The sequence below is a fragment of the Nelumbo nucifera genome, chromosome 7 (genome assembly GCF_055504915.1).
Source record: "Nelumbo nucifera cultivar China Antique chromosome 7, China Antique-T2T, whole genome shotgun sequence".
Classification (NCBI taxonomy): Eukaryota; Viridiplantae; Streptophyta; class Magnoliopsida; order Proteales; family Nelumbonaceae; genus Nelumbo; species Nelumbo nucifera.
In genome coordinates, this window is record NC_142655.1 from 47,392,560 (window position 1) to 47,413,603 (window position 21,044).

The 21,044-nt window shown below is 40.9% G+C and overlaps 1 protein-coding gene across 3 annotated transcripts in view; it reads left to right on the forward strand.

The window, feature by feature from the left end:
• Positions 1 to 21,044, forward strand: part of LOC104609499 (peroxisomal (S)-2-hydroxyacid oxidase GLO4-like) — a 146,430-nt gene that overhangs the window by 41,063 nt on the left and 84,323 nt on the right. For all 3 annotated transcript variants that reach the window (XM_088891203.1, XM_088891202.1, XM_088891204.1), the window contains exon 8: positions 9,472 to 9,534. In XM_088891203.1, the coding sequence (XP_088747329.1) occupies positions 9,472 to 9,534 (63 nt within the window). The remainder of the gene's footprint in view (positions 1 to 9,471; positions 9,535 to 21,044) is intronic.

The following is a 21,044-nucleotide window of genomic DNA, read 5'->3' on the forward strand; positions in this document are numbered from 1 at the left end:
TCTGTTTTAACCGAGTGAGGAGTTCGTCGTTATCCACGAACGCCGTTGGCCCAAAACGGATGCACAGAGCTTCAGTGAACTCCACCCAAGTTACCTAAGGATGGTTTTGGCAATACCACTGGAGCCATAGGATCGCGTCTCCTTCTAGGTGAATGGGAGCGATGGAGACGCGCTGGTGTGCAGGGGTTTCATGGTACTCGAAAAACCTTTCTGCTCTGAAGATCCAAGGAATGGGATCTCCTCTGGAATAGTTGGGAAAGTTGATCTTAGTGACTTTTCCGGCGGGGTAATACCTAGTTCTTTGGCTACTGGAAGCAGAGGCTTCTGCCCCTGCTGGGTGACTAGTCTCGCCAGATTGTTGCTGAGAGGCGATGCTGGAGACAACCACTTTGAGTTCCCTGAGTTCGTTCAGCACCTGGTGGAACCCAATCTCAAGCTGGTCGACTCTATCATCCATGGTAGAGGAACGTGTCTGCAGCATAGCTGGCCTGCGATCTGGATAGCCTGGCTCTGATACCAACTTGATGAGTTACCACTCACCTCGGAAGCCCCTTCGAGGGTGGCTTAACCTCCTGAAACAGAAGATGAAGGGGAAGAAGAGAAGGGAAGGTAGGAAGAGGATGGACTCAGAGAGAGAAAAACGAAGGGATATTCATTCACACCTTTCATTATATGATTATGGCCTTATATAGCTGGCCTATAGGTGTAATCATAGAGGGAATATCCTCTGATTGCAGGGTAATTAACTTTGGAAGATATCATCGAGGGTGTTGACAGGTGTATTATATGTACTGTACACAGGTTTAGTGCCGCAGGGGTATTTTTGTAATTTTGTAGACCTATTGTGTTGTACGGCCAGTATAGTATAAATACAATGCTTCACTCGACTGAAGCTGTTTTTTTTGAGGCCTTAACTCAGTAGCCTCCTCTTCTTCCTTCTTTCCTTTCTTTTCTCCTTCTCCTGCTCAACATGGTATCAGAGCAGGACCGTCCAGGCCTGGAAAACAACCAGCTGAGGTCTCTCTCCACTGCTGCGTAGAAGCTATAGTCCTGATGCTCGAAGACAAGGAAGAGGAAGCATTCTCTAGTGCTGTGGTTAGTCTCCATTGCCGAGTAAGGTTTGCTACAAGAAAGCTGACTGTTCAACTTCCTAGCGCAGAAAAGGGTTCTGCTACAAGTTTTTTTTTCTTCTTCCTTCATCCTTCAGCCTTAGGTGCTGGTAACTGGAGTTGCTCGGCTAAGAAGACTGTAGAAAACCATCCCAGATGTACGAAGGAAGGTTCTGACCTGAAGAGAAGTTTGAGTCCATGACTGTACTGCCTATTCACAGTTCGGGTGACCTAGGTACTGAACTGAATTTTTTCTGTTTATGGTTCTCTTCTTGCACGACTGTTAATGTCCCAAAATCTGAGTAGGGACTGTCCCCCTTCCTCCGATTGTGTGTTGCTCTATTCAGCTCTCTAAGGGACTGTTGATGAACCCTAGACCCTAAGTGATTGTTCGCTGCCCTGGAAAGTGGATATCAGCCGATTAGGTGTGGTGAACCACCACTCGTATTGCTGTTCCTACTGAGTTTTTTTTCAGCTGAGAAGCTGTATTAAAGTTGTAAAACTGTAGGTCATTCAGACCTGGTTACGCTGCAAGTGCAGTTCGTATATTGTTCTGTGGACTCCTACACAGTGTAGGTCATACAACCTAGTACTGCAGCTGCAGTATTTGTGCTTGGTTCTCTGTGAAACCGAAAATCAGCAAGTGCCTAGTTGTGGACTGTAGCAGCTCTGTAAGGCAGTGTGCCTTTGGTTTTGTGTACTTCTAAACCTAGAATCCTGAATAGTGAAGATTCAGCTACATCCGGAATCTCCACAATGCTGAATGGAATGAGTGGGAGCAGTGACCTATCCTTCCCTATGGCTGTTGTTCCTCTTGATGGGTTAAACTACCTAGAGTGGTCAAGGGAGATCAAGCTATACATAACTGCAAGGGGAAAAATAGGCTACATAAATGGAAGAATCAAAGAACCACCTTCTGGAGATGCAGAACATGATAGATGGGATCAGGAGAACAGTATGGTTATATCATGGCTTTTGATCTCCATGCAACCACAAATAAGGAAGAACTTCATGTGGGCTGAAACTGCAAATGAGATCTAGGAACAGGCAAAATCCACATATTCTGAACTTCGACACTATGCCAAGATTTATCAACTGCAAGCAGCTTCATCTACTTGTAAACAGGGGGAGAGGAGTTTATCAGTTTATTACTCTGACTTGACAACTGTTTGGAAGGAGTTGGACCATTACCAGAATATTGATTGGAAGTGTGATGAAGATGCAAAATTGTATAAGAAACTTGTCTCACAGCAAAAGTGTTTGCTTTTTTACATGGTCTCAATCCTATCTTTGAATCCATCAGAATACAAATTCTAAGTTCTAAGGATCTTCTTTCAATTCAGGAGGTCTATGCTCTTGTCTAGTCTGAAGAGAGCAGAAGAAACTCGATGAACAGCACCGGAGGGAATGCAATTGTGTTGGCGGCAAAGGAGGGTTCCTCTACTAGTGGTGGACCTTCTTCCAAGAGAGGGGATCTCCAGAAGAAAGCAGAAGATAGGAAAAATTGTGGTGGACTTTCTTCCAAGAGAGGGGATCTCCAGAAGAAAGCAGAAGATAAGGAAAAATTGTGGTGCACTAATTGTCAGAAGCCCCGGCACACCAAAGATACTTGTTGGGATCTCCATGGGAAACCAAAGTGGGCTCAGGATTTACCTAAGAAGGAAGGCTCAGATGTAATTAGAAGACCCGGGCAACAAGGTACCAAGAAACACCACATGGCCAATATGGTTACTCGGGAGAATCAGCCCTCCACTTCTAATGTGACTCAAACACCACATGGCCAACGTAGCTACTCTGGATCTGACCCAAGGGAGGATATTGTAAACTCCTTCCGTGACCATTTGGAGCTTTATGGTAGAGCAATTTGCCAGATGGATGCTCCCCCCACCACCTCTTTTGCATCCACATCAGGTAATCCTGCCACAGCTTTCCATGTTGCTTCTTACGACCTTGACTCTCCATGGATCATTGATTCTGGAGCGTCAAAACACATGATTGGTATGTCCTCTTACTTTCAAACTTATCACCCTCTTTTCGAAAGAGATAAAGTGAGACTAGCTGATGGATCATACACTTCCATAGCTGGTCAAGGAACTCTCTCTCTCCCCCTCGGCCTTACTCTTTCTAATGTTCTTCATGTTCCAAAATTCCCTATGAATTTGTTCTCAGTCAGTAGTGTTACAAATTTCTTAAACTGTTCTGTGACTTTTTTCCCTTCCTATTGTGTGATTCAGGATCTGGCCTCGGGGAGGACGATTGGTAGGGGACGTATGGTTGATGGACTCTATATGTTGGAGAATACAGTTGGCCTTCATGTTACAGAGTCTATGAGTCAGTTTAGAAAGAATAAAATGTATTTGTGGCATTGTTGTCTGGGTCATTTGTCTTTTGAGTCCTTGAAAGTTGTTTTCCCAGAACTGTGTAAGTCAGTGTCTGTCTAATTTTTCTTGTCAAACGTGTTAGTTAAGCAAGCATTGTAGAACTCAATTTCCTCAAAGAAATGGTAAATCTGAGTTTCCTTTTCACATTGTGCATTCTGATGTGTGGAGCCCTGTTACTTTACCTTCTAAGAGTGGCTACAAGTACTTCATTACCTTCATTGACAATTATTCCAGATACACTTGGGTATATCCAATGCGAACCCGTGAGGAAGTACAAAAAATTATCCAAGATTTTCAGTGGATGGTCTTCACCCAATTTCAGACCGAAATTCAAATATTTCAACTAGACAATGCAAAGGAATTTTTTCATAGTGACCTCACGGAGTTCTTTGCTTCACATGGCTCACTTCACCGGAGCTCTTGTGCCCGCACGCCACAACAAAATGGTGTGGCTGAACGGAAGAACCAACACCTTCTTGAAGTGGCACGGGGTTTACTACTCCACATGAATGTTCTCAAACGATTTTGGCTTGAGGCCGTCCTTTGTTCTACATACCTCATTAACCGAATGCCCTCTCGTTGGTTCGAGTACAAGGCCCCACATCAGCTTCTCTTTCCTAAGGCCCCTCTTCTTTCTATTCCTCCTCGTGTTTTTGGTTGTCGGTGCTTTGTCCAAAACCTATCTCCCACCCGGGGGAAATTGGACTCTCGTGCTATCCCGTGCATATTTCTTGGCAACTCATTCTCTCAGAAAGGGTATCGTTGCTTTGATCCTGTTTCTCGGAAATTCTCTGTCACCATGGATGCTACCTTCTTTGAGGATGAGCCCTTCTTTCCTGTTTCTCCTCAAGGGGAGTGTAGGCATGAGGAGAAACTGGTTCAACTTCCTCCTCTTCCTACTCCTTCTCCCCCTTCTCCTTCTAATCCTCCCCCTTTTCGTGTTTTTTCTCGTTGTCGTAAAGGCCAACCAGGTTCAAGAGCTGTAGAGAATCCAGAAGCCGTACCTCAAATGCCATCAAATTCCTTGGGGGAAGATCATACTCACTCAGGTAACTTGACTCCCAACCTCCCTGTTGCTAATGATCTTGACCTTCCCATTGCCCATAGGAAAGGTGTTAGGTCGTGCACCACTAAACACCCCATTTCCAACTTTGTTTCCTATGAGAACATCTCACCTTCATTTCGTGCTTTTCTTACCTCTATTGACAGTATCTCTATTCCCAAGAATGTGGCAAAAGCCCTCTCAGTACCAGAATGGACGAAGGCCATGAAGGAAGAAATTGATGCTCGTCATAAGAATGGCACGTGGGAACATGTTGATCTCCCTAAGGGAATGGATTCAGTTGGATGTAAATGGGTGTTCACTGTTAAGCATGGGGTTGATGGAACCGTGGAGAGGTATAAATCTCGTTTAGTGGCAAAGGGTTTTACTCAAGTATATGGGGTTGATTATGCAGAAACCTTTGCCCCTGTTGCCAAAATGAACTCTATTAGAGTCCTTTTTTCTCTTGCTGCCAAACTGAATTGGGATCTACATCAGCTCGACATCAAGAATGCCTTCTTTAATGGTGACCTTGAAGAAGAAGTTTATATGGTTCAACCCCCCGGTTTTTTGGCTCAAGGAAGTGAACAAAAGGTGTGCAAGTTGAAGAAGTCTTTATATGGGCTGAAGCAATTACCAAGAGCTTGGTTCAGCAGATTTCATACTGCAGTTCAGCAGAGGGGATACAAGCAATGTCAGTCAGATCACACACTGTTTGTAAAAAGAGAAGGTAAAATGGCTGCCCTAATAGTAAATGTGGATGACATAATTGTTACTGGTGACTCGAAGGATGAAATTCAAAGTTTGAAGGGCCTCCTTGCCACTCAGTTCGAAGTGAAAGATCTAGGACCCACCAAATACTTCCTTGGAATTGAGGTTGCCCGATCAAAAAAGGGTATCTTCATCTCCCAAAGGAAATATGTCTTAGATTTGCTTAAGGACACTGGAAAGATTGGGGTTAAACCAGCTGACTCTCCCATTAACCCCAACCATAAGTTAAGTGACAGCCAAGGTGAACCTCTTAAGGATGTGAAGCAATTTCAAAGGCTTGTAGGGAGATTGTTGTACCTCTCTATGACTCGTCCAAACATAGCATATGTTGTTGGTGTCCTCAGCCAGTTCATGCATGCACCTAGGTCCACTCATCTTGAAGCAGTAGAGAGAATACTGCGGTATCTTAAGAAGTTCCCGGGTGCTGGCTTATTATTCCAGAAACATGGACATTTGAGAGTTGAAATTTACACAGATGCGGATTGGGTTGGATCTCAAAGTGACAGAAGGTCTACTAGTGGTTACTGCACCTTTGTAGGAGGGAACCTTGTTACTTGGAAGAGTAAGAAGCAAACCGTGGTAGCTAGATCCAGTGCTGAAGCTGAGTACTGTGCAATGGCACACGGAGTAGCTGAAGGTATGTGGATAAAGAATCTATTGGGAGAGTTAGGTTTTCCAGTAGGTAAACCCATGACTCTACTCTGTGACAACAAGGCAGCTATAAGTATCGCTGCCAACCCGGTACTACACGATAGAACAAAGCACATTGAAGTTGACAAGCACTTTATCAGATAGAAAATCATCACAGGCGAAGTATGCACTCCATACAACAGCTCTGAAGACCAACTAGCAGACATCTTTACAAAAGGGCTAAACCATTCTAGACACCAAGGTCTCTGTGACAAGTTGGGCATGATTGATATCTGCCCCAACTTGAGGGGGAGTGTTGATAGGTGTATTATATGTACTGTACATAGGTTTAGTGCCATAGGGGTATTTTTGTAATTTTGTAGACCTATTGTGTTATACGGCCAGTATAGTATAAATACAATGCTTCACTCGACTAAAGCTGTTTTTTTTGAGGCCTTAACTCAGTAGCCTCCTCTTCTTCTACTTCTTCCTTCTTTCCTTTCTTCTTCTCCTTCTCCTACTCAACAAAGGGGAATATCCTCTGGCTGTAGAGTAACCAACTCTGAGTGTAACTAACTCTGGGGCTTTGTCGCATGTCCTTTCTGTCTCCTTGTGAACTGCTAATGGGTGGTGGTCTGCTCCACTCCCATAGTTGGGTTCGGGTGGAGTGTTTGGGTCCCAACAGAAACTCTCTAGTCGACTAGGGTTTTGGGGAAAAATAATCTGCAGTCCCACTTTCTTGTTAATCTTTGGCCAAATTCAAACTCTCCAAACCCTCTACCAACTAGGCAAACAAGATCTCTAAATGATCAGCAATTTATCTCTCCATACACCTTTCGATTAGAAAAAAAAAAGTGTGTGGGAAAAAAAGGAAAAAAGAGAAAGGCAAAAGGGAGACTTGCTTTGATACGAAGATGTGATTCAAACCAATAAAATTAGCAGAATAATTTGGATTAAAGCAAATGAAAGTAAGGAAGAAGAAGAAGGAAGGTTGGAGAAGAAAGGAGAAAGAAATGAGCAGTTCGATAATCTCTACTTTTCCCCCAATAATCTTTTATTAAACTTACTTAAGTTACATAATTTACAAGGCTTCCCTTAAGTAGGCATCCACATCAGCACTATACTTAGAAAACATAAACAAGAGCTAAAGGCCCATAAAGAAAAGGCCCAATAGGAAAACAGAACAAGAAAGAACTAATAAGAAAGACACTAATGGGCTAAGGCCCATTTGGCCCAGTCTCTCTACAGTTTCTAAGTGGTTGATCTCTTGCCAAAGAGTTTTCAGTGTGGAGAAATACGTGGCAAGAGGTCTATCTCCCTGTTTTGTACTAATCACCTGATTCCTTAACTGATAGGCTCTAGCTACATTTTGTTTATGGGAATAGGTTTCAGTTACTCCATCCCAAATCTCCTTTGTAGTGTTAGCCCACAAGAAATTTTTACCAATATGAGGTAACATAGAGTTACACAGTCAACCATCACCATGTAATTCTCCTGTACCCACTAGGAGGGATCTGTATCAAGTTTCTTCTCCTCCCCAGTGATGTACCCTAGTTTCCCATGAGCACCAATGGCCATGTTATCTGATTGTGCCCATTCTAGGTAATTTGTACCATCAAATTCCATACCCAAAAATATCACTACTACATCCAACACCCAGACCCATGTTACCAGTAGATTTCTGCCCAGTACTCCAACTCTCCATTTTACTTCAAACAGTTCAAAGGCAGGAAATAATTAGGTAGAGAACCTCCAAGATCAAATCGATCTCACACACAAAGGTAGCAGACCTTTCCAGAAGAAGAAAACCCTATTTGGAGAGAAATCTCTCTCCTCCCACTATCTCCCACCGGAGAGAAATGTGAATCGGTCACTCTAAAGGGCCTAGAAAATCCCAGAAACCTAACCACTCCCTATACAAAACCTAGAGAAGTCCAACAATGCTTGAGTGCCCAAGATCGGACCAAAATTGAAGAGTCCAACTTGACTAGGACTCTTCCCAGCATTTCAGTTCTTCCTGATTTTGATGCCAAAACATAGATCACCCTTCTTATGACTAGAAAACACCAAAAAACTCCAGGAACTAGGCAATCTGAAGTAGATCGATCAGCCCTTTATCTCCTCATGCAATGGGCTGATCTAGGACTGCATGGAAGAACTCCAACAAACCGTAGCTGAGCTTTGATACCAAGTAGAAAACTGCTGAAATAAAAAACTGTAAAAGAAAAAGAATATTTCCTGGAGAAGAAGATAAGAGAGGAGAAAGAGAATATAAGAAATTTGAGAGATAAAAGAGAGCAATAATGCTAGCTGCCCTCTTCACTATTATTTATAGTCTAAAATAATAAAGAGTACAAAGACAAATATGCCCTTATAGGGCAACTAACACAAAAGAACAGCATAAAACACTTGAAAGAACTGCTCAAAAAGGACCCAACAAGAGTGTTGTGGTCCCCACTTCCTATCTAAACAACAAATAATCAAAAACTACCGCTGTAAACTGCATAAACTCTCTAAAACCTCAACACTCCCCCTCAAGTTGGGAGTAAATGTCACACATTCCCAACTTGCGTAGATTTTGTTCAAGCTTGTTCTTTGCAACCCCTTTGGTGAGGGCATCAGCCAACTGTAGTTCAGAGAAGACATAAGGCAAGTAGATTTCTCTAGTTGCACAATTCATGACCAACTGATATAATTCTCGTAAAACCCCAAAAGTGAAACAGATTTAAATAATTCAAGAAACAAAGTTTTCAAGGATACAAAGAATAAATGGCCAAGTCTAACATGCCAAGACTTAATTAAGGATTCTTTATTTAAAGAAAAAAACAAGACTAGAGTTGCTAGATCAACATTCTATAAGATGCTAATATAAATAATTTAAAAAATAGATTTCATTTGCTTTATGAATTCTATCAATTGTCTTCTTTGTATCAAAGCCCTAAAAAATACAATAATGATGGAAAATGTTACACAGTAGTTTAACTGTTTTATAAGATTACTCATACTAAAGAATTATTGGGCAGTCATCCCATTCATTAATATTTATCATATGAAATAAATGAAAAACATACCCTTAACATAAATAAAAAAATTGAAAGATACAGATACTAAATAACTCAACATGTATGATATCCTACCTATCATTCATCAACTACATAACCATGATCTCCTATTTATTACATGGCTAATGCAATGGACAAGCACATACAAACTGTTCTTAAGCCATTACTTAGATTTATTTATTTTTGATTGGTAATTACTTGGTTTTTTTCTCACTACTTGTTCATATTTATGATTTTCAGTGTTTTTGTATTTATTTTGAAATTATTTTCTTGCTTCTGATAAACTAGCAGATGTATTGAAGATCTAGGTCTTTATTCTAAATTAACCTTTGGATAGATATTGTCTAATTATTGCTCAATGATTAAAAGAAAAATGAAACAAATTTATTCCATAATTACTTGTCTCCTTCTATAAAGAAAGGAAAAAGGAATTATTTCATCTTTCATTTTGTTGCATTTTTTTCTTACAATTTCAGGGAAAAGGTTCTGATCTTGAATCTATAGCTTCTGGAATTATGGATGCTTCTTTTACTTGGAAGGTATTAACTATCATCCAATGTATCGTTTGATGGTGCTCATTTCTGATTTCATGGAATCATTGTTTTGGGATAATTTATTCAGATGGGGAAGGATTCAAGCCACATAGGAAAGAAAATTATCTGAATCATACCATCATAACCATCTAAGCCTTGTTTGAACTATATGGGATTGGATACATGAATTCTGTTCTACTATATCCAAGAATATCGTGTATAATCATCCACAAACAAGAGAAAGTAACGGAATCCTCCCATGGAAGGGATATGATATGGCCCCCATACATCAGTGTCAACAATATTAAAAGCAGTACTTCTTTTATTACTTGGTTTAAAAGACTGTCTACAATGCTTTCCTAATTGACAACTCTCACACTCCAAATTAGATAACTGAATAGACTTAAACAACTTTGGGAAAAGACATTTCAAAGAACTAAAAGAAAGATGTCCCAAGCGATTGTGCCAAAGCATAATCCGGTTCACCGACTCTGACCCACTACTATTGCTGCTGCTAACATGATGGCCTTGATGTCTTGGAATCTCATCTAAAAGGTAGACTTCATTCATCTCACGACCACTCCCAATAATCTTCTTTGACTCCAAATCCTGCAAAACACAATTACCAGGAAGAATGGTCATGGAACAATTCAAATTTTTTGTAAAAGAACTAACAGGCAATAGGTTGGTATGAAGTCTAGGAACATATAAAACAGAAGACAGAGTTATATCATTGGTCACTCTAACTGTCCCCTTCCCAGCAATGGGCATATGTGAACCATCTGCTGTAGAGACTCTATCTCTACCAAAGCACAACTGATAGGAACTGAAAAGGGTAGGGGCATTAGTCATGTGCTTAGATGCTCTTGAGTCTATAATCCAAGGAGGTCCCTGTTAGACAGTTTTGTATGCCCTTAGCTTCAATCAGAATGATGTACTTTATGAGTTTATTGTAAATGAATAAAAGTGCATATTTGATTCATGTTCCCGTGGTATGTTTCTGTGTAATACCCTTAAACTGGACACTTAATGAGACTCATGTTAGTTTAGAATGTTCACAGCCAATGGGTCAGTCTGGGGAGACCTATCCTGACAAGGCTGACACGGTGCCACCAAGTCGGTTGGGGTGGCCTGTCTCAGCTGCCAGGGTGAGACCCTAGGCACATACAGTATAGGATTAATTGAATCTTAAAACTGGATCAGATTTCCAGAATTGCCCTGGACCTTGGAGATTGATGGGCAAAATTGGAAAGTTACACCCGACCCCTAGACTCGATTATGATACTGCACTAGGTGTCGGATCGGGCTGTCTTTGATGTACCAATCAGTGAGATCCTTAGCGGGGGTCAAAACCTGGGTATGTTGGGACAGTCCGAGAATTCATCTGAGTGGGTGATCATAGTGACAGGATCAGCCCCTTTGTCGGACAAAGGTAATGATCGGGGATGCACTCTCACTGATGGAGAGGCCCTCTCTTGTCGGGATCCATATAAGCAGAGAGTGCAACACTGTTCCTTGCAGCCGAGGGAGAGGCCCTCTCTTGTCGGGCAGTGTATGATCATTATGGGCTGAGAGGTTAAGTGTAAGACCATTGAGGATAATACCTAATGGGCTAATCTTGCATCTGCCCACAGTCCCTGGGTGTTACAAGGCGGCTTGGCCCAGGGACCACTTAGGGTAAGTGTTGGGCCCATAGAGCCCATTCGATGGGTTTCAAGGGGTGCACTGTCCATAACAGTGTATTCGGCCAGGCCTTGTAACAAAGGCTGGGCCGAACCCATGTGGCTGATGTGTAGATCAATGCTTGGGTCCCACACCATACAAGGAAGCCCAACTGGGCAGCAGTTAGGAAGGTTAAGTGAGCACATAAGCTTAATGGGCCTAAAGCCCATTTCGAATTGGGCTATTTATTTAGTTAATTAAAGGGGTGAATTCATCCACTCAGAGAGTCCAGATCTGAATGTGATTCAGATCTAGAAACCTCCTAATGAGATTAGGAGAAAGATAATCTAATCTGCAGATAAGATAAGGGTTTATCCCTATCACCTAAAAGGGGTCTTATCCAAATATGATTTGGATAAGCAGCTCCTAATTGGATTAGGAGCTAATCTTTTTAGGTTAACAAAAGAAGGAGGGGGCGGCAGCCTTGAGAGGACACACATACAACAGATTTTCTTTAGTGCTGAAATCAAGAAGAGAGAATTCTGCACCCTGCGAATACTCTCTTGCCGCCTCCCTGTTCTTGCCGCCCTGTTTGCCAGTTCGATCTCCAGTTGTGGGAGAAGTCAAGATTGGATCTTGACATCAGTTCTTTAAGAATGGATTGAAAGGAAGCTGTGCTCACGTACCATTTTGTTGATTCTTGCGAAGGACAGAGTTCTTGGAGAACACTGTTGATTCTGCTCCATCCTGCACTGCGCCATCTTCAGTGGGAGCAGTTTTTGGATCCTTCCTTGGGCGTGAACACCTCCATTGGGAGATACTACTTCTCCGTATCAGGTATAATTCTCTCCTACTCCTTTTGGTTCAGATCTGATTCAGTTTAAGGTTCAAGAATGATCCTTGAAAATATGATTTTCTAAATAGGGAATGTGATTCCCAGTTGAAGAGAGAGAAAAATTTTTGAAATTCGCCCCCCTTATTCCGCAATCTTTGGGCGTCAATAGGATGGATCTCTCATCCCCTCAGTCCCTCCTTACCTGAAGTGGATGCAAGATTTGAAGTTGCATATGAACTACTTGTATGTGCAAAGGAAGTGGTGTAGTTGACTCTTGCATTCTGCTGTCCATCTGGAAGGCTAGAGAAAGGTGAATCTTTCTTACTCATAAGCTGTCCAAACCTCTCCAATTTTGTTCTCACTACTGCTGCTGTAATGGATTCCCAATCTGTTTGGGAAAGTGGGGTCAAAGAGTCTTTTGTAGTGGCTACATTTGCATTTCTCTTCTTGTTTCTTATCCGAGCAGGCATAAGATTTGGATAAAGCATCCAACAAGTGTCCTTGGTATGCTTAAGCTTCTTGCAATAATCACACACCAAGTCCTTCTTATCTTCCCTTCTAGTCTCACTACTCTCCCTGTCTCCATTCGGCTTAGGTTTTGCTGTATCAACCATAGCCGATTGGTCAATCCCAGGCTGTTTCAGCATTACATTCCTCCTACTCTCCTCTCTGAAGACAAAGGCATAGGCCTAAGAGAGTGTCACACCCTCCCTAGAAAGAATATGCTACCTAGCACTGTCAAATTCAGGGTTCAACCCTGCCAAGAACTCAACCCTTTTCCTCTCTACCAGTCTGTGATAAGTTGCTGCATCATTTACTCTTTCCCATACCATAGTTTCTAAGTGATCTATTTCCTACCATAGGGTTTTCAGCATGGAGAAATACACAACAAGAGGTTTTTCTCCCTGTTTCATACTTATCACCTGATTTCTTAACAGATAGGCTCTGGCTTCTTTTTGCTTCTAAGAGTAGGTTTCAGTCACTCCATCCCAAATCTCCTTAGCAGTATTAGCCCATAGGAATTTTTTTTCAATATGAGGTAACATAGAATTACATAGCCAGGACATTACCATGTAATTCTCCTGCAACCATCGGGAAGAGTCTGTATCAAGTTTCTTCTCCTCCCCAGTGAGATACCCTAATTTTCTACGGGCACCAATAGCCATCTTAGCTGATTGTGCCCACTCCAAATAATTTGTACTATCAAGTTTTACTATAGTAATGATCCCAGACCCAAAAATAACACTACTACCTCCAACACCCAGTCCCACAGTATCGGTAGATTTCATCTTGGTATTCCAACTCTCTATCTTACTTAAAACAGTTCAACAGTAAGAACAAAATAGATTGGAGACCTTCAAAAAATAATTTAATATCACATACACAGAAACCAACCTTTTCGGAAGAAGAAAACCCTAGCTAGAGAGAAATCTCTCTCCTCCCCACGCCTCCCAACAGAGAGAAGAGTGAATCGATCACTTCTGGAGGCTCAGAAAATTCCAGAAACCAAACTGCCCTCTTCAAAAAATCAAAAGAAAACTAACAATACCTGGGTGCCCAAGATCAGACCAAAAACAAAGAGTCCAACTTTTCTAGGACTCTTCCCCACACTCCAGTTCTTCTTGACTTTGACGCTGAACAGTAGATCACCTTCCTAAGGACTAGATCCCACCAAAAATTCCAAGAACTGGGCAATCTATAGTGGATCGATCAGCCCTTTACTACTTCATGCAGTCTGCTGATCTAGAGCTGCATGAGAATGCTTCAAGAAACCCTAGCCGATGCTCTGATACCAAGTAGAAATCTAATGAACTAAAAAATATGAAAGAAAAGTAGTTTCTTGAAGAGAGAAGGAAGAGAGAAGGAAAAGAAGAGAAGAAGAGAAGTTGAAAAGAAAAGAGAGCAATAATCTAGCTGCCCCTTTCACTTATTATTTATACTAAAACTAATAGAATAGTACAAAGACAACTATACCCTTATAGTGGGGAAAACATAAAACAGCATCTATAACACTCAAAAACATAATAAAATTTGGACTCACATAACTACTGTGGTCCCCACCTCCTATCTAACAACTAACATAAAACATCTACTCAGAAAAACATCATAAAACTGATTAATCTTCAACACTATTAGTTTGTGGGGGAGTGTTGAGAGGCCTGTGAGTGAGGGCATTAAGTCTTTATAATTTTTTTTATGTTAAAGTTAGACAAGATTATATATCTGCCCTTGTTTAGTTGTTCCTGTCCCAACTTGATCAGGGCAGATTAGTCATTGTAACCTTATTGTTATATAAAAGAAATCTAGTCACTTGGGGGATAGATTACTTAGTTCTCTCCTCTTTGTTCCCCATTCTCTCTTCTTTCATTATCTCCCCTTTCTCTTTTCTGCTATTTTCTACTACTTTTTGAGCTGAAATACCATTTACATGATCCTCAGACTTGAGAATGGCATTTATCTTGTTCTGGACTCAGTTGCATTTTACATCACCAACCAGTAAGCTTAATTGGCAGACATACTTGGTTTGTTGGTGCATTTAAAAAAAGTAGAGGCAAATGATCATTGTCATAGGATCTGCCACTCTATTACTAGAGAGAGTACTCTGGTATGTCTTATTTGATGGATTTCCTAAAAATCTTGGCAGTAGGTGATTTTAAAATGGTTTTGAAATCTAGTTTTGCAAAACATGTAAATACCTAAATATATGTATTAGTTTTCTAAAATATATGCAAATTTTTTTCTATGGGATTCCATCATGGCGGAGAATAGACACTAGATGTTCTTATGGGATAAGTGTTGAGTATTATGGGCAGAAGGATTGTAGTGAAAGTATTCAATTGGATTTGATATTTGTTGGATAACATCCAGGTTGGACTGACATTGTTGGACCTTGTGGGTGGCTGCGCTAGACTCATTGTCATGCAGCTCTACATTGACTCATTGTCAGTTCAGTGTTGTGCAGCAAATCACGTTGCCATGTGGCTCTCCTACATTGAGTAGGATTCAGTTTACACCTAAATTTGAATTGGTGCATTGCCCTATGCACTTAATTAGTTTGAATTTGGTTTCAATCTCATTCAAACTGGGATTTTGGAGAAATTCTAATGTCAGTTGATCTCTGCCTCTTCAGCATGATGGATGTTGGCTGTTGAATAGGGCTCATTGCCCTAGATAAGGTGTGTGATTGATTTGATCAATTAAGACTAAAATAAACCATAAGAGTGAGAGCCAAATTTGAATTGAGTGAAAACCCTACTTTCTAACGGTAAAAAAGGGCAACCCAGTGTACGTGGCTCCTGCCAATGTGGGGTCTGGGGAGGGACAGATGTACATAGCCTTAGCTCTGAACATACAAAGAGGTTGTTTCCAAGATTTGAACCCTGGTTACCCAGGTTGCAATGCAGAAACCCAACTGTTGTGCTAAGGCCTACCCTCAAAAACCCTAGTTTCTAACAGTAGAAACCATAATTCATTCTCAACACTTTGAAAGTGATTTGGACAAAGGGGCAACTGATGTTGAAGCCAAAAGGAGAAGTTGTGCCACTTACAGCTCAGCTTGATCAAAGGATGCAAACACCACAGAGAGCTTTTGCACTTGTGGAAGTTTTATCTCACAAGTATATTTTAGTTTTAGTAGATCAATTGATCAAATTCCAAGGGGGTTTCTTCCAGAGTCGTTTCTGGGCAAGGGAGATATCTCTCAGGAAGATATGCATCTATATGACAGACTGAATTTTATGAAAATTTGGACATGCACAATGCTTCTTCTAATTCTCCCTTCAAAGATGACCAAACCAAAGTAAGGAGATCCCTTGCCCCCTTTCTCGTCTACTCTAGTAACTAATGTCCTAAGTAAGTTAATTGTGAGAGATAACAATGGTGATTTGGTCAAGGGTTGGAGAATTGGAAGAAACGATGTTGCAGTTAGGGCTGCAAGTCAGGTTGCCTGACCTGAAGAATTTTAACTACATTAGGCTCAAGTTAGGGTTCAGTCCTATTGAAAGTTTGACAAATTTCCAACCCAACCCAATGCAAGTTGCATCACCAGTTGCAATTACCCACAGTTTTCCAATAACATTATTCTTTTCTATGAGGAGAGAAATGGAGGGACTAAGAACCTACACTCCTAATGAATTGCTATGAGAGGCTATCAAACTTGAAAGTCAATTTTGATAAGATTTGTAGTGATGGGGTTAACATCAGTGAGGAAGAAGTAAGAAATGTTGCTATGAGACTTGGTTAGTAATTGGTCTATGAGGTACTAGAACCTTCCTTTAGGTGGCAATCCAAGATCACATGAATTTTGGAACCTAGTTGGAAATGTTTTCCAGAAAGATGACAATTTGGAAAAAAGAACTATATCTATTTCGGAGGAATAACTATCCTAACATATCCTCTTTTGTCCAACCTCCCCATCTATTGCCAAATTGCTTAGAATCCTAGTATGAATTGTGTTAGAGTTGGTTGAGTAAAGGTAGCTTAGTCTTTTAATTATGTTCAAGTTATGTGGTGATGTGGCAATTCTGTTTTATCTTTTTTAATTCACTTGTCCCATACTTAAATAGGGGCATATTTGACCTTATACCCTAATTCTAATATAATAGAGATTATGGTCGTCTAGGAGGGTTAATCTCTCTAGTCTGACCTCATATTTGACCTTAAGTAGGGGCATATTTGACCTCATATTTGACCTTCTTCTTCTTCTTCTTCTTCTTCTCTCTCTCTCTCTCTCTCAGAACTGGACTTATCTGAACCATTGAAACATGGTATCAGAGCCATAAACACAAGAGAAGAAGGCTGCGGTTTCAAGTACTTGTACACTACTAGGAAGTGTACACATGGGGTAGGGAAGGACATTCAATTAATTTCTATTATGATCCACATGGCCCACCCTCTACATGGGCTAATCATGCGGTTGCTAGTGGGGGTGATGTGAGTGATAATCAACAGGCATATCAAACACCTTCCACATCTACATCTACTTCCGAGAAGAAAATGACGAGTGTACCACGAGATGAGTATGAGAGGTACCTTCAGGCCACTTCACAACATACCACTACTACTCTTGCACAGGTATGGCCTGTCTGGCATTCAAACCTTCTCACTGGATTATTGATTCTGGAGCCTCTGATTACATGATTGGTACTCCAGGTGTATTTTCTTCCCTCTCTAAAACTTCCACATCACAAACTATTACCCTGGCTAATGGTTCTTCTTCCCCCATTTGTGGTGTTGGTAATGTTGGCACTGCATCTCTTTCTTTATCATTTGTTCTATATGTGCCTAAATTTCCATCCAACCTCGTGTTAGTTAGTAAATTAACTAAGGCCCTTAATTTCTCTATCACATTTTACCCTTCATCTCGTGTTTTTTAGGATCTCAAGACAGGGAAGAAGATTGGTGGAGGGCATGAGGCCAGTGGATTGTATTATCTTGATGGTGGTGGATCTTTAGTTGCACTTTAAATTTCCTTAACTCCTCTCCAATGGCATTGTCGGCTAGGACATCCATCTCTCAAGGCACTCAAGCTACGGGTTCCTTCTTTGAGTCATTTGTCTTCTTTACAGTGTGAGTCTCGTGTCAGTATGGGAAACACCATTGGGTTTCTTTCAGTCCTAGGGTTGATAGTCATATGTTGAGTCCTTTTGCTTTAGTCCATTCAGATGTTTGGGGTCCGATTAAAATTGAGTCCTATAATAGGTTACTATTGGAATGTTAATTTTATTTTCTTATGTTTGTATTCGGCTGAGCTAGGGTCCGTTTGGACTAGTTAAAGTAGTTTTTTCTTTTGTTTTTTATGTTGTAACTTAAGTAGGGGTGTAAGGGTCCTTTCCCTTCAAATTATGGTCCCCCTATATATATTAATATAAACTGGCGCCACCAGTCATGTTAGTTGATTCCAAATCTCTCTCTTCTCTTCTCTCTTCTCTCCTCCCTTCCTCTTCTCTTCTCCTTCCTCTCTTCTCCTCGATTCAGCTTCTAATATGGTATCAGAGCGGTTCTGCTAGGCCTATGAGCAGATCAAACAAGTTTCAACCTGCTGTCTTCTTCAACTGAGATCAAAAGTACAGACCTACGACTGGTACAGGTTTTTTTTAGTATATTTTTATCTTGGTCGTGTACCAAGAAGAAACCATATGAATCCAGACTGCTGAATGTTTTCTGAGAAGCTGTGAGGTTTGAACCTCTTTTTTATGGATCATGTGATCCCATATCTAAGAATTCAGATCTGTAGGTCGTGGATGACCTGATTTTTTACCCCTTGTGGTGTAACCATACTGGTTTATGACCCCTCCTAGCAATCGATGTGTTTGGGTGGTCTGGAAGTTGGTGGAGTGTGACTGCTAGGTCAGTTCAGCTTTGAGATCAACCTAAAATCTTGACTTTTATGGACAATCTAAGCTGGTTTGTGGTTAGATTGTGTCCAGATTGTAGTGTGTGCATGTGGGCTTCATCCTAGGTGTGTTTCCAGGACTGTTTTTTGGTGATAGGAGGGATCATAAGGTGTGTGTCTGAAAGTTGTTTGAATTATGTCCTCTAAGAATTCTGCAACTTCAGAAATTTTAGGTCAAAATGGAATGAGTGGGGGGATGGATATGAGTTTCCCCATGGCTGTAATCCCCTTTGATGGACTGAACTATCTTGGATGGTCTAGGGGAATTAAACTTTATATTACTGCTAGAGGAAAAATTGGGTATATTAATGGTAAAGTCAAGGAACCAAAGACTGGTAGTGCTGAACATGACAGATGGGACCAAGAAAATAGTATGGTGATGTCATGGCTCTTGGTTTCCATGCTGCCACAAGTAAGGAAGACTTTTATGTGGGATGAAACAGCTTGTGAAATATGGGAACAAACAAAATTTACTTATTCAGAATAGGGACACTATGCAAAGATATATCAATTACAAGTTGAATCCTCCACTTGCAAGCAGGGGGAGAGGAGTCTCTCGGTGTATTATTCAGATCTAACATCAATTTGGAAGGAACTGGATCATTATCAAAATGTGAACTGGAAGTGTGATGAGGATGCAAAGGCCTACAAATCACTTGTTTCCCAGCAACAGGTGTTTACTTTTCTTTTAGGGTTAATCCTACATATGAATCCATGAGGGTATAAATCTTAGGAAGTAAGAACCTGCCTTTAGTTCAAGAAGTTTATGCTTTAATTCAGTCTGAAGAGAGTAGAAGAAGTGTCATGAATTGTATAGAAGGGGAACCGATTGAACTAGCTATCTGAGGGGGTACAAGTTCAAATGTTAGAGGTTCTTTTAAAAAGGGTGATCCACAGAAGAGAGTGGATAACAAAGACAAACTTTGGTGCACTCACTGTCAAAAGTCCAAGCACACTAGAGACACATGTTGGAATCTTCATGCAAAGCCTAAATGGGCTCAGGAATTGAGTAAGAAGTCTGATCCGAGTAAGAAGCCAACCCAGCAGAGTCAGAAGAAATATAACTCAGCAAATGTGGCATCTCAATAAACTAGTCCCACGATTCCACAAGAGTGACACTCTGGTTCTGACCCCAAGGAAGAGATCATCAGCTCCTTTCGTGACCACTTGGAATTTATGGTAAGACACTTCGCCAGATGGATTCTGGCCCTACTCCTTCTACCTCCTTACATCAGGTAACATTGCCACTACTTTCCATGTGTCATCTCATACATCTAATTCCCCTTGGATAATCAACTCTGGAGCCTCAAACCACATGACTGGTAAGTCAAATTTATTTCAAGCATATAACCTCCTCTCTGGGAGAGATAAGGTGAGACTCGCTGATGGATCTTTTTCCGCCATAGCTGGTCAAGGAACTATCTCCCTTCCTCTTGGTCTTACCCTCTCTAATGTATTGCATGTTCCTAAATTACCTATCAATCTACTTTCCATTAGCAGTATTACTCATTCCTTGAATTGTTCAATGACCTTTCCTTCTTCTTGTGTGTTTTAGGATTTGACCTTGAGAGAGACGATTGGTAAAGGAAGCATAGCGGATAGCCTCTACGTGTTGGAGAATAAAGCCGATCTTGTGGCTATAGAGTCCTTAAGTTCTTCTAGTGAGAGTCATGCCTACTTGTGGCATAATCGTCTTAGTCATTTTTCATTCGAGTCTTTAAAACTTATGTTTCCTTAATTGTTTAAGTCTTTGTCAATTAGTAAACTGCAGTGTCAGATGTGTGAATTGAGCAAGCATTGTAGAAATTCCTTTAAGAAATAAAAGATTTGAATTTCCTTTTCATATTGTCTATTCTGATGTTTGGGGCCCTATTTCTCTACCTACTAAGATTGGATATAAATATTTCATTACTTTGATCGATGACTACTCTAGATATACTTGGGTTTATCCTATGCGATCTAGAGATGAAGTGCCAAAGATTGTGAAAGACTTTCAACGAATGGTTTTCACTTAATTTCAAACTAAAATTCACATTTTCCAGTCGGACAATGCAAAAGAGTACTTCCATAGTGATCTCACAAAGTTCTTTGCTTCATGTGGATCCCTTCATCGAAGCTCTTGTGCCAGGGCACCTCAACAAAACAGTGTTGCTAAAAGGAAAAATCGTCATCTACTCGCGGTAAACTTGATCCCCGTGCCACTCCTTGTGTTTTTCTTGGTTATTCGTTATCTCAAAAGGGTTACCGTTGCTATGATCTTGGTTTACGCAAGTACTATGTCTCCATGGATGTATCATTCTTTGAGAGTCAACCTTTCTTCTCAGTTTCTCCTTAGGGGGAGAGTAGGGTTGAGGAGAAACACACTTAGGTTCAACTACCTCCTCTTCCTGACCCTTCTCCATTTCGTGTCTTCCTTCACTACCATAAGAGGTAGTAGAGTTCAAGAGCCGTGGAACCTGAAACTATACAACCAATATCATCGGACTCTCTAGAGGTAGATCCTCCTCATCAGCTAGGTACACTTGTTCCCATTGATATGCCTGAACCTCTTAATATTGACCCTCCTGTTGTTAATGATCTTGATGTTCCTATTGCTAAGACAAAGGGTGTTAGATCTTGTACTAC